The 15,235-nt window shown below is 35.9% G+C and overlaps 1 protein-coding gene across 1 annotated transcript; it reads left to right on the top strand.

Annotated features, from left to right (window-relative positions):
* Window positions 1–7,922: 7,922 nt before the first annotated feature.
* Window positions 7,923–14,410, top strand: LOC123523547 (serum paraoxonase/arylesterase 2-like). The gene is made up of 9 exons (XM_045301210.2): window positions 7,923–8,047; window positions 8,354–8,424; window positions 9,772–9,827; window positions 10,929–11,076; window positions 12,035–12,158; window positions 12,487–12,693; window positions 13,169–13,250; window positions 13,596–13,730; window positions 14,122–14,410. The coding sequence occupies exons 1-9, from the start codon at window positions 7,983–7,985 to the stop codon at window positions 14,341–14,343; spliced, it is 1,110 nt and encodes a 369-aa protein (XP_045157145.2). The 5' UTR covers window positions 7,923–7,982; the 3' UTR covers window positions 14,344–14,410.
* Window positions 14,411–15,235: the final 825 nt, after the last annotated feature.

The raw sequence follows: 15,235 nt of genomic DNA, 5'->3' as shown, positions 1-15,235 counted from the left end.
TATTTGTTTGTATAATATTTGTTTATATGTCATTTGTTTATGCCACGTCTTTGCCATATTGTTTGCTATATTGTAAATGGCCAAAGGCAATTATTTGTCGATTTTGCCAATAAACTTGAAACTTGAAACTTGATTAAAAACTCCAATCGTCTTAACCTTCCAACAGATTTACAAATAGATCTCTTTAACAGAACTATCAGACCTATTTTACTTTATGGAGCTGAAATATGGGGTTTTGGTAAACTAGATTTAATAGAGCGTGTACAATTAAAATTTTTAAAATATGTATTAAAATTAAAAAGGTCTACTCCTAATTATTTTGTTTATGGTGAAACGGGATGTATGCCATTGCCAATAGATATAGAAGAAAAAATAATTTCGTTTTGGTCAAGGCTCTGTGTAACTGAAGGTGGAGACACCCCAAACAAATTATCAACTGCAGTTCACAAAAATATTTTACAATCAACAGAAACCATACCTATTGAAATGTTTAAAATAAAGTACCCATGGTTATACAATGTTCGATCCATTTTGATTAAATGCGGCCTTGTTAATATATGGACAGATCAAAATTTTCCGAATGCAAAATGGTTAAAGATGACCGTTAAACAAAAACTACAGGATTTATTCTTAAATAATTGGTATTTTTTAGTTGAAAATTCAAGCAATAGCACATTCTACAGAGTATTTAAGAACTCTTTTGGTATTGAACCTTATTTATCCAAACTACAACCCTCTCTATTATATAGTTTCATTAAATTTAGAACAAGGAATCACCGCTTACCTATTGAAACGGGAAACTGGTCAAGAATACCAATAAATGAAAGAACTTGTTATTCATGTAGAAACAAAATTGGGGATGAATTTCATTATTTATTCGAATGCGATCAGTTCTCCGATGCCAGAAGACAATTTATCAAACCATATTTTTATCGACGTCCGAATATGTTTAAATTAGAAAAATTAATGTGTACTAGCAACAAATCAGAATTTTTGAAGCTTTGTAAGTTTGTAAAGGTTATCCTACGAATTGCTTGAAATTAGAATGTAATCTTTCCTCCATATTTACAGATTACTATTTCTATTAATATGAATTGTGCATATATCATGTGTTTAATATTAATTGTTTATAACTGATATACTGTACTTTGATGTGTTTATATATGGTAGCCTCGTAATAGATCATATTGTCTATTGTAAATTCCTCATATTTGCATGTATGTACATGTATTGAGAGAATAAACGAGATGTTCTGTTCTGTTCTGTTCTGAGAATTGCATTGTCTATTCCCCGACTATCTTAAATGTTTGTTTGTTGGTATATTTGATCTGATAATGAGATTAATTGTTGATGAAAGGTGGAAGAAAAATTTTATTGATCAAAATTGTTATTAATTATTACTTTTTTCTGCGGGATCGAGAAGATAATTATGTTATTAATTATTTTTTTCTGCGGAATCGAGAAGATAATTATGAGAGCTTAATATTTTAATCAACAGTTGTTTGCATGCAAATAAAGGAAATAAGATAGCCTTTTCATAAAATTGAGACAATAATTATGAGATCTTAGTTTGGAGAAGAAAATTGCGAATTCGATTACAGTATTCAAATAAAAAAATGTCAGCTGTTTCTTCACATGTGCCATTTACGATCTATCATAAATAACGTTTGTAATATGTTTTTTTGAAAATGTCACGAGTGTGTTATTATTACGCATCACCGTTTCCTCTGCATTTTAATATTCTTCGTAGAAAATATTTATCAGTGCATTTTAGAAGACCAAACATGTATAATTTTGAACAACTGTTTGCAAATAGAGATAGGACAATTTTACTTAAATTAGCTATTCTTGTGCAAAAGATTATGTCTGCATTTGATTAATGGTATACCACCTTCCGGGTCAACAAACTTCACATACTTAAATGCTCAATTTTTATACCATCCCATATTAATTCAAAGAATTTTTGTATCTGAGTAAGAAAGTTTTTGTATGGGCTCTGTTACTTTTGGGCCGTCTCAGGGATTCGTTGTTTGGTTGGGTCTTGGCCGGTCTGTGTATCTGTGGGATTTTGGTGGAGCTTAATCTGTCAGTTAAGACGTCTTTAAATTTCTGCAGTGAGTGCGGGTGTTTTCTGGGCTCTACTGGATCTGCGCGGATGCATGGCCTGGTTTTGATTCGCCGTGTTTGTGGGGTCGTTGGGTCGGTTTTCTTGTGACAGGGCTCATGCATGCTACTTTGAGTTTATGTTGATCACATTCCTGTTGTTAGTAAATGTTACTAATGTTTAGATGGTTCGTGATATTTGTTTGCTGAACTGTTTTGGCTGTTAATTTGTATATGTATATGCATTTATATGTAATGCTGATGCCCTTAAAGGGCCAAGATTTGAAATAAAACTTGAAAAACTTGAAACTTGCAAATGGTCTCGATGACAATTGGTAAAACAAACTTCAACTTTCTTCGTATGTTGGTCAATGTTTGGGTCGCTCGAAACCATGGATGACTCGAGCATTTTGCTCATCCCCTTGCGACCTCGAGCGAGCGGTGTTTCACTGTATATATCTTTAAAGAAAATCACAGAGGGGATTATGATACCCTCTGCAAAAGTATGAAGGGGATTTTGTAACTCCCAGTCATTTTTCTTTTTCAGTGGAGGGGATTTTGATCAAGGGGATTTTGATATACACTCGTATGGTCTTTTTTATGAAACGCATTTAATCATTACAGAACTGAACGTAGTGACACCCTGTGTATTTTGTTGTTCACACTTATCGATAACACCAATAAACTTGTTAATTAAGAAGTACACTAGCTTAGGGTTATCGCATGCTTGTGTATAATCCACAGATGTTTAATTGCATTAATTCGCACACGTAGTATCGGATTAATGCACTTTTAGAATAAATAAATGAATGCTATGAAGAATGTCTCTTAACTGTCGTGTATTTATTTTTTTTTTTGTATTTGATCACAAAATAAATAGATAAAAAGAGTAAGTCATTCGAACAGTATAGCTATGTAAATTAACATTGCTAATAAACTGATACAGAAATGACGGATTAAATAAAGTGTAAATCATATTAAGTAGCCCTATTTAATATTGACAAACTGCTGACCGCAAAAACGGTTGGATTGTTGTCTGCATGTTTTCATTACATTTGATATTGACAAAACGTGTAAACAAGTTAAGTAAGAATTGTCTCATTAAATGCATGAAAAGAACACATATAACAATTTTCGTGAAGTTATGTGGTATTATTTTTAAGTGTATTGACTCTATATATATTGCGTGGCTTTTTGGTGCTCTGTGCTTCCGAGAAATCTACCTTTACCTATCATCATTTCTTTTAAGAAACTCTACTATCTTACCAAGCACCTTCGCATTTTCCAAAGACATTAAAATTTTACAGAGAAATATTCTGGCCGCTTCTGTATAACTGTGAAACAAAAATACTGCTGACAATTTCCAGATGGTCAGCAATTTCACGTAAATGCGATACCGCTAAAAGTGCTGACCAGTTATATATTGTGTGAAATTTTTAAACTGCTGACCGATTCTGTATAAGTTTGAAACTGTAAATTCTGCTAACCATTTTCCTCTGTTTATAAGTGGTCAGCTATTTCACGCAAATGCGATATACATATATAGAAAGTGCTGACCTATTAAATATTGGAACTGTTGACTGATTCTGTACAAGTTTGAAACTGTAAATTCTGCTGACCATTTCTCTATATTTCTATGTGGTCAGCAATTTCACGTAAATGAGATATCGCTAGAAAGTCCTGACCAGTTGAATATAGAGTAAAACTGCTGACCGGCCATGTACCTGTATATTTTTTATTCTCTATATTTCTATGTGGTCAGCAATTTCTGCTGACCGGCCGTGTACCTGTATATATTTAATGTGTGCAAAGTGCTGACCAGTTAAACATAAACATTATGCATTATAATTCATCTTGGCGGGTTTATATGGTTACAGTCTCGAAACACATCTCTTAAAGACTATTCATTTTTTCTTAAGGATAATCAATTACGTTTGAACAAAATTTTAAGACGTTTCGCTGTTTCTTTCTTCTGAATTTACGCTTGTTGACTATCCCGGTCACGACATGCTACTTGCCACTTGCTAGTTGCTATTTGCTAATTGCCACTTGTCATTTGCCACTTACGGCAGGCAAAATTTTACATGCACACCGTTCAGAGTCAACCATAACGCGTGATTATTTCAAATTGCTAGTTGCCAGTTGCTAGTTGCTACATACCATTTGCTACTTGCTAATTGCCAGGCAATGTACTTTCATATAACAGTAGCTTTATTGCACTTAGTTAAAATATATGTACAATGATAATGAGAGATGAGAACGTATTCGTTGTTAGGGGTGGGGGGAGTATAATGGTTTCAGGTTGTCTGTCTGTCCGTCCGTCAGTCTGTCTGTCCGTAGACACAATCTTGTGCGCACCAACTTTCCTCATTCACACAAGTGATCAGTTACAACAGTCGTTGTGCATGGTGCATGTTAGGTTCTTTCAGAAAAAAATCATTTACGGGACTTTGTTTTTTGTTACTATACTTTATACATAGAGTCTGCATATGCAATCTTGTACGCGCCTAATCTCCTGAACCCATCCACACAATTTAATGAAACTTAACACAAGACATCGTTAGTAATCCTATTTGTGCATGGTGCATGTTAGGTTCTTTCAGAAAAAAAAATCCGCACAGTTATGGAACTTTGTTTCTTTATGGAATGCGGGTAGGGACATGCCAGTTGCTAGTTGCTACTTGCCAGTTGCCAGTTGCCAGTTGCCACTTGCTAGTTGCTGCTTGCTACTTGCTTATTGCTACTTGCTAATTACCACGCATCGTGCCAAATGCAATCATACGGTGTACATATAAATTTTACCCAACTTGGAAGTAGCAACTGTGAAGTAGCAACTAGCAACTGGCATGTCGTGACCGGCATTCCATAAGCTAGAGGCAGCAACCCACTAGATGTTTTTCTGACAAACCGACCGGAACTGATCAATTCAAGTACCACCTTACCTGGCATTAGTGCTCACCATGCAATCTTCGTAGATACAAAATGGTGCGCCCCTCATCGCAAACCAGTAATTTTTATCATAGTTTAGCGCTCAGTACTTATGCGGGGAAAAGTCAGCATAGCTGGGATATGCCAACTTATAGTGGACAATGAGGTGCCCTCACTCCAATTAAAGTGCCCAGAATTTCAACCAGCTCTGGATAAAAAAAGCCATTCATCGCATAATTAGATTATTTCTCTGATGGTTCCGGACAGCCAAGAATTCAAACTCTCCTCCAGATTGGGAAAAGTAATCAGCCATTAAACGTAAAGCAAAGAAACTGCAGAACAGTTATGAGACACATGTAGCGTCCATGTGTGCTGAGGGCCAGATGAACCCAAAAGTCTTCTGAAACTATATAAAATCCAAGAAGAATTTAAATTCTAGCGAAAGATGGTATCACCTAAAACACAGCCAAGAAGAAAGCTGATGGTACTAAACCATCAATTTTCACCTGTGCTCTCCGAGGAAGATGCTATCTCTCATCTAAATTTGCCATCTAGTAAAATACCCCCCGCCCCCTCACCCCCATCCCCCCAGCTGGAACAACAACACAGAGAAGGGTGTATTCAAATTTCTAAAGGGGCTAGAACCACACAAGATCTTTTCTAAACTTCGGACGCTTGCCATTGATGAGCTGACACCAGGGCCAACAAGTTTCTACCAACTGTCTATCGATCAGGGTCAAATACCATGTGATTGAAAACTGCACTAGTTCCCCATGCCTTCAAATCAACTCCTTCCAACTACCGTGCGATCTTCTTGACCTCTTTAACCTGTTGGCTCTTGGAACACATCATCTTCATATCAGCTACATCATGTTTCACTTTTTGATTCGAACGATATACTCTCTGGTTTCCTTCATGGCATTAAAATCATTTCTGTAATACCCAACTTATTCACACCAAAATAACTCAGCAAAAGGCATCGACAAAATCAGCAAAAAGACGCTATTCTTCTTAATTTTAGTAAGGCATTTGATTAGGTTAGTCAGCTATATCAATACGGAGTCAGGAGCAGTATTAATTCTTGGATCGCCAATTTTCCGCATTGTCTCACACAACAAGTAGTTCTTGATGGTTCCAGTACAGAAGTCTCTTCTATCTCATCTGGTGTCGCACATGGCATTGTTCTTGGTCCTCTTCTCTTCCTTACGTACATCAAAGACCTGCCTTCGAGAGACAGATCAACAGACCACCTTTTCAGAAATGATTGTCCAATGTACAGATGAATAGGAAGCCAAGAAGAAATAGCTCCAACGCGTGTAAAGGTATCCACATAACCAACAAACTAAATCCATTTGACGTCACATACACCATCCATGACAGCCGGCTGAAACCTACAGGAGGCGCTAAATATCTTTGATTCAGCATCAAACGCGACTTCTCTTGGAAAACTCATATTGATAACATCACCAAAAAGACAACTCCACCATGGCATTCATCCGCACATACGTTCATGTCCAACCATGGCCAAAGCATCAACCTACAAGACATATGTCCGTCCCACGGTAGAGTATGTTTCCACTTGTGGTCCCCCATGCTGGATATGATTCAGTGAAGAGCCGCAAGGTTAGTCAAAAAGGACTAAAAACGAACAAGGTCAGTTTCAAATATGCCCCATGAACTTCAGCAGCACAGACGCAACCATGATGTACAAAATTAAGCACAATCTTATTGATATTATTCAAGATCCTCCTCTACGGCAATCAGAATCTGTCAGAATCGGTCAGAATCCATAACCATCAGTACAACCAAATCTGTTGCCCTTGGAATCGCCTGCCTCAATATACTGTAAGAGGGCTTTAAGGCTGTTCTAGGAAACATCAACGCATTCTGAACGCAAAACTTTTATCAGTTTTTAAACAGTGTACAATGAGAGACTTTCAGTCTAATTTACATGTAAATATAGTTGTCCCTACGGCTGCGCATGTCCAGTATTTTAATCAAATCGCGAGTATACTCTTCTAGAGTGAGGTGATTACTGAAACGGTAAAGATTATGACGTGTATCAACAAGTCCTCACGTTGGATAAGGCATTTCTAGTCAACGTTCTAAATCATGGTGTATGTCAACTAGTCCTCAAATTGGCTGATGGATTTCTAGATACTCGACAGAAGTCAGTCTGTAGTCTTGGAGAGTGAAATCTGGACTCCCACCTGTTCGGAATATTGAGCAATGCTTTAGTTAGTTTTATCGATAGAACCAAAGTAATATGCAAGATGCCGATAAGTTGAAACTTGAGTTTTCAGATCATTTGTGCCAAAACCGGTTACGGCAGGACAGCTGTATCTTTGTATAATAATGTAGTTTCCTGCTTAACTACTAAAAGTAGATGCTAATCTGTTCGACAACGATCTGATCGTACTGATATCTTCCTCTATAATATAGCCTATATTTTATCGTTGCGTAATAGTGCATGTTCTAGATCAGTGTTTTAAACGCTCTGTCAAAAATGTGGATTATATTTACTTGCATAAAATTATTGCCTCTTATGCCTTACACCATTGTACGGGGGTCAAAACGTGCCCAAGCCAAAACAACGTGGAAATATACCACATGTTCGTCTCGTGACTATATGTCGAACCTGTGATGGATGGGAACGGAAGACGAAAAGAAAAAGCCATATTTTCATAAATCTACCAGAACCAAAATTTCGAAATAAATCAGCCGTAAAAAAGTCATAATATAGGTAAATATGATATGAAGATAAAAATATAGTACTTAATGCATTATTCCATGCGTTGATAACCTACTTCAAAAACGTACTTGCTACCCAGCGAAAATATGCTGACTTGCCGCACTGAAATGCCTGCATACATAGGCAATATATCTTTTGAAATAGGCGAAGGTGGAAAAAAATAGATATTTGCTGGTATTGTAACATTTATTCATTAAACATGTTCGGTTCCGCAGCTCGATTAATTTTCATTGGTTTTGTACTAAAGCAAATTTTGGATTACAGGTTAGAAATTAAATAGCATTTAAAAAGAAATAAACTGTTGTGTCAGTCTCTTTAACTAATTTTGATGAGTAACCACGTAATATCGTTTTCAAAAGTTCAACATTTTAGAAACTGACAAGAAGTGAAACATGTTAGGGAACTAATGATAACCCTTTTTTCATTTCACGAACCAGTTGTGTGTGTGTGTGTGTGTAAGGAAAAACGGAATGCATTACTACAATTTCTTATCTTCTTTGGGTATTTCATTTCATTTTCAAAAAACTTGATTACAGTAAAAATTTACATAGAAAACTTGTTTTATTTCAGGGACTGGTTGGACTTTAACCGAGATGTCATATTTACAGTGACACCTGGAAAATGTCACGTTGTTCTTCATGGTAGGAGTCTCTTTTTCACTCGTATTAATATTTTTCTATTCATGATCTTTTTCTGTCCTACTCAAGAAGGTTCAAATGAAATATATACATTAAATTTAGCCGGTGGCTTCCTGAAAGGGTTTGTTTGCCGACACCAGCCAGCCGTGAGGCACGATGTTCCTAATTACATAAAATTCTCGGTATATGCAGGGAAAATGGTGTGCTAGCGTGCAGAGACAGACGTTCATGGCCCGTAACCACCAATGATCTTTGTCCGAAATTTAGATGATAAAAGTTCATTTCGTTTTTATCTGTTGTTAAACAAGCACACATTGTGATGAACTGTGTCTAATTAATAAACATCCACGGCGAAATTTCCACTTCCGCCATCTTAACCTATATTTAAGATCACTATGGCGTATGTGATGGAGTAAAAGTCATCTGACGAACATTTTTGAAGTTTTTTCTTTGAGTGAGGCTAACAATAGCAATCAAGATCTACTATTTTATAAGTGCAGTTTTTGGGCTGCTTCTTTAGTGTTAATCGACATCTAAGGAACAATGTGTATAAGAAGAAAAATCTGCTTGGACCTTGATACACGGTTCCACTTTATGGAAAAGCCACCAGTATTCACAGGCATTCCGGGAGTTATGGCATCACCCCTCCCAATCTCTCTGTCAAAAACATACGTAGCCCACTGTAGCAGCATTTAAAATGAAACTGAGTCCAGGTCCCGATCATAAAGTATGTTTCGTGAAAATTAAAACACGAATTCAATTCCTTTTTAATTGCTAAAATTGACTGGCAAGAGGTTGGGAAATGGTGGAAGGTTGGGGCTGGGTGCAATACTGGCTTTGGAATTGAAAGAGTATCAAATTAGCTTGCTGCCATCACACTCCCCTTAAAACATAACAAGTGTACATCTCACTCAAATAGTTCATTTTTCGGCACTGCCGTTTTAAACTTGTCTTCATGACCTACAACGACCTATGCCACGTCAGATTGCTAGCTAACACGTAAGTTTAGTCTATACGAAAGATTTATGCAAAAGTCTTGCTAATTGGATTAGTGTTCAATGTTTTCACTTTGTATCTTTTGCAACACTGAGTGAAATGACAAATTTTAAAGCTGTGTCGGTCAGTATATTTAGCAAGTATGTTGTCTAAATAAATACAAAAAGTATGTATAATACATACAATAAAATCCCGTTCAAATTCTATATGTTTGTATAAATTTACAGAAAAGGATGTATACAGTCGAATAACTATTCATGTTACATTAACATTGTTCATATTTTCAAATATGAAGTTGGGTCTAATATAATCTTTAGTATTAAAACCGATTTTTATACAACTTTTGTATTTCAGACGGTGGATCGGAGGATTTGACCCATGTCGGCAATGGTGTTGTCCTGTTTTCGACGGTAACAAATGACATTTATTTTCTGTTGTTTTTCTCTCCCAGCTATGTATTTCTATGTACTTTGTTTGACCATAGTCAAATACATGTATATTGCAGATGGATAAGAAAGTAGAATTAATTGGGTTAATAACCTATTATAGTACAATTGTAAATATAAAGTATCTACCTACTTGTTGACACAGTAAACAGGACGATTACCACATTTGAGTTTACGATACCTTCACCTTGCGACATATTTGCCAAGTCATATGGTGGTGTCTTTACCAGCAAAAGTTCAAGATATAGAGGTTCATACCGGCATTATTTCGTCTCTAGACAGTTGACAGATTAATCAAAGGCAAAGGCTGAGCACAATCAGTATGACTAGCAAAAAGTAGAAATCGTGATTGTTATGCGGGAAGAAGTATTTAGTATTTATCAGCCATATATTTAGATTTTTTCTAAGATACATAGCAAGGGCATGCCTCTTCACCGGAACGAGAGAGACTTTTTGATACTGCATAAGTTAGAATAACCCTACGAGTACCACATAAAGTATGCCAGGCAATTATAATGGCGTTTATTTATTCTGACATAATTGTCTGTAAAAACCTGTCTCCAGATCAAATAAAAGTCTTCTCTCAACCCCCTTCCCTCACAAAGGGTAACGGTGCCTTGAAGTTTCAGAACTCGAATGGTATTGACCGAATGAAAGGATGACGAAATATCATATGCGAATAAGTTATCACAGGATTTTGCCAGCTGACATTACGGATTCACCGATGGTTAACAACATTATCATAGTCTTGTTATACCCAAAATGGCTAAGCTGAACTTTACCAATACAAGGGCGCTGAGCTTTGTTCATTTTCTGTCGTCAGAGGTTCGTCTTAGACTAAGGGAAGCGTTGTAGACATTCGGTATGCAAAAATGAGAAGGAATGAGCGGCGAAAGACCACCTCAAGGAGACCAGTTCTGAATTTTGCTCAGTTCTCAGACATATTGTGACATGAACCGTTAATTTATTTCATAGAGTACTAAAGTTTTATTAACATTTACGATAGTTCAAAATTTCAATTAAATTCAGTACACCATTTGCCTAACAATTCTTGTAATATTTCAGGGTTTAGCGACTTCAAAGGGTCATATTAAAGCAGTAGACTTAAATCAGAGTTTGAATGCTTTTACTCTTAACATAACCAACTCACCGGAGAGAGACGACTTCATGACTAAACTACACGGCTTGTCGTCTTGGCGAGATCCCCACACTGGTATGCTTACATGAAATTTACTTTTTAAAAGGAATATGCGTCTGTTTGCATGACAATGCTATAAACAAACTTTTCTAACATCGGTTCGTTCCCTAGATTTACAATTTTGTTTTCTCTTTCATTGACATTGACATTTTAATATTTCAACATGTGTTGATATCTTTTCGACATCGGATTATCATTTAGTTTAGTTTAGTTCGGACGTTCTATCATTTTTTCAAGGTGCATGATGTTCAATACTATGCAATTGTGGACTTTTCAGCTGAGCAATGAGACGTGATCTGCATCAGAAATGAATTGACGAAGTCGATAGTCCACAACTGCTTTATCAAGATGAAATATCAATATATGAATTTCGAAGTAATTTTCAGTAATTTTGTACTATCGTAGTTTTATGCACAGTTTTTCCGTACCGTTCAGTGGCATACATATATTATGAGTGCAGCTTAAACATGAATTTGACGGGCTATTTATAGTAACTTCGCGGTCCTCGACTAAAATCAGTCAACATCATGTGATTTTATGTTTTACCCAGGGGCATACTATTCCGTTTATTATATTATAATTTTGATTAAGAAATAACAAGTTCCCAAACGTGGTTTATCGTAAAATAACCCGAGTTTTGAGTTCTTATGCGTAAGAATATATCACTCAGCCTTCGTGATATATTGTTTCGTATAAGAACTCAAAACGCGGGTTATTCGACGATAAATCACACTTGGGAACTTATTATTTCGATTCTAACACGACATATTAATATAAACAGCGTTAGAAAAAATGGTAACTACTTTTTACGACCGTGGTACGCGCCTGGATCGGATGACGTCATTGCACGCGAGTGGTTTATTGCAGAATAACCCGAGATAGATTTTGCTCTTCATCATTTATGTATGTAGGTTATTTGCTGGTCGTGTTAGAATAACTCATAATATGATCAAGATCAACATGTATATTTCAGGTAAGCTATATCTTTATGTGATATCACATGCTTCGGAGGAAAGTATTGAAGTATTCGAAGTTGAAGACGGCATGAACCTTAAATACATAAAGACAATCACAGATTCAAGTTTTGCTTCCAAATTGTAAGTAATCTGCAACTACACCAAGTCCGTAAGGTTATAATTTCATCGATCTGATTGGGCGAAAACGGACATTGTACGTTGTGTATTTATTTTACTTCACAGTTTAGAGTCTTTTTATGTTAATTCAGTTGAAGTTATTTGTCTGCAGTATGGGACATGCTCGACATCTTATCAGTCGATATTGCATTCATTTTAGAGAAAATAGTTTCGTCTGGAACCTTTCGCATGAATGGTACACCAATAACTGTTATTCTGGAAAACACTATGCTTTAGGCAACAATATGTTTTACCGGCAGTATACTACATGTATATATTTCTGCTTCCACAGTATGAACGATCTTGTAGTGGTTGGAAAAGATAAGTTTTACATCTCACAGTTTGCACATTTTCCAATCCGTGACATGACCAAGGTCAACTTGGAATGGCTGTCCCGCTGGAAAACTGGGAATATATATTACTATGATGGTCACAGGGCAAGAGTAGTAGCGTCAAACCTTGAACAGCCGAATGGAATCAACATTTCTCCAGATGCAAAGTATGATAATGTTTCCTTATCTGAAAACAGTCATATTATATATTTATTCTAGAGTATGAAATGCGACCTTTTCGCAAGTATGACAATAGTAGTATCATAATGCTACCTGTTCTGAAAACAATTGTATTGAATATTCTCGAGTACATGTATTTTAATGCTATCTTTTTCTGAAAACAATGGTATTGTACATTCTTGAATATGGTTATGCTAGCTTTTCTGAGTACAAGAGTATTTTATATCACCGAGCATGATAATGATTCCTTTTCTGAAAACAATAGTATTGTGTATTTTTGGCACAAAGTTTGTGCATAGGTGTGCTTTCGCTGCGTTGGAAATGTCAGTTGAAAAGAAGAAATTTATATATATGTTTTTCATAACAGAAATGTAATGAGTGATTGAAAGTCTTTCAGTTGAAATATTGGCAATATACTCTGCTCCTGTTTGAAAATCGTTTAAATGCTTTTACGTTTTTAAGGGTGATATATCTATCGGAATGGGGATCAAAGACATTAAAGGCATATAGGAGGGAATCAACAAACAATCTTGTTGAACTATGGGTAAATTGTTTTTAGGTTTTATACCTTATTGCAGCCAAAACAAAGGGCAATATATACCAGATAACACACATTTCTTAAAACTGTATAAACTATAATTACCGTCTCCCAAAGCAGAGCGTATAGACTAGTCACAGATAGTTACTTTTAAAATGTCTCATTTTATCTACATTTGTTGCACATATCTTAGTTGAAAATAATTAAAGTTATAGCACACAGAATATTTCAATTCACTTGGGTAAATTGATTGGAATCAAAATGTGTAGAATCTTCACACGAGAACATGTTCACTGTTTGTGTCGGAGAATGAAATGAAGACACAATCATGATTCGGTTGCAACATTTCAGAGTACGTATCTTGGTACTGGTATCGATAACATTGAAGTGGACCCAGATACCGGGGATCTCTGGATAGGAGCTCATCCGGTGATGTGGAAAGTTATTGATCTTTTAAATATATTTGGTGCTAAACATCCTGGTCAGGTTAGCTTGCTCTCACATTCCCGAGTTCCTAGACTTCTTGTATAAAATCCCTTTTAACTATTAGAGAATATTGCATGTTAAAATTACTTTATTTAGATAAAAATAACATTGTCACGAATGTGCTTACATGACTTTTTTTCAAATGCAGAGATCTTCGTAAATGATGGTAACGGAAGATCTACGAAGATGGCATATAGTAACTGCTGTAATTTCTAAAAAGATATTTTTAGTTTTATTTTACCTTAGATTTCTAATTTTCTACCTCTTAACATTACATTATACATACTCAAAAATGTTACGAGTTTACTTACATTTAACGTTAAGGTTGTTTTAGTTTGTGTTTTAAATAAGAGAATAGTTGTAGAAACTCAGCTTAATATTTGTTATTTAGGTGCTGCGAATAAAAATGACTGACAACGCTATCTCTGAAATAGAAGAGGTCTTCTCTGACGATGGTAATTTTTTATATGGGACTTCGTCAGCAACAAATGTAAATGGCAAGTTAGTAATCGGTACCGTTTCACAGAAAGCTGCCGTTTGCGAACTCAACTATTTGTCAAAGAATGAAGCTACGGACAGCGGACTGCTTCCAGATTCATATGTAGCGAATTGAAAAGGATTGAAAACTGTATGAGGTTTTTGATGTATTTTCGTAAGACAAATAAACTTCACTGAAAGCATATTTGCTTCTTTTTCTTCTCGCCAAGTTTTAGGAGGGGGTTGGTATAGTTACCGTCTTGTCCTTCCGTCCGTCTTATCCTCTAACCATTCCGAAATCTTTGTTCGGATAACTTTTCTTACTGTTTTCTATGGATTTGGTCCAATGTACAGAAATGTATCTTGAACATATTGTCAGGACATGAATGTACCATGCCAATATTAAAAGTTATTTTTCAGAATTCGGCACATTGTTATATTGTACAATACTTATATAACTCTTCCCACAGTTTTCAAGCGATCTAGCCCAGCCTAACAGAAATGTACTATTATGGAGCAAACTTGCGCCTATCACCAGAATGTGAATGTGTCATGCCCGGTATAAGAGGTATGGCCCTTTTGAATTTTAGAGTGCTGTATATTGCCCAAGACTGATATTGTCCGAATAACTCCCCTTACAGTGTCCCAAACCTACAGAAAAATATCACTATGAATTGAACTTATGCATATTGTCAGGTCATGTGTATTGTCAGGTCATGTGTGTGTCATACATAGTTAAGGAGTTATGGCCCTTTGAAATTAACAAAAAATCTTCCTAGATACAAAAACTCCCGAAACCGCTTCCAACCTGATGTAAACAGCAGAACTGCATCCTTTTAAATGATGCTACAGACCAAGTTTAATCAACATCCATCAAGCAGTTCACGAGAATAAGTTGTTTAATTGTATTTTAATGTTTAGCCCTTAAAGGGGCCATGTGCCCCCATTTGAACAAAATTGGGAGAGGACCTTCTTATGATGCTGCAGACAAAGTTTGATGAAAATCCATCAATCCGTTCATGAAAAGA

This window comes from Mercenaria mercenaria, chromosome 3 (genome assembly GCF_021730395.1).
Source record: "Mercenaria mercenaria strain notata chromosome 3, MADL_Memer_1, whole genome shotgun sequence".
NCBI classification, from domain to species: domain Eukaryota; kingdom Metazoa; phylum Mollusca; class Bivalvia; order Venerida; family Veneridae; genus Mercenaria; species Mercenaria mercenaria.
The sequence above is the reverse complement of the archived record's forward strand: the minus strand, read 5'-3'. Positions and strand labels throughout refer to the sequence as shown.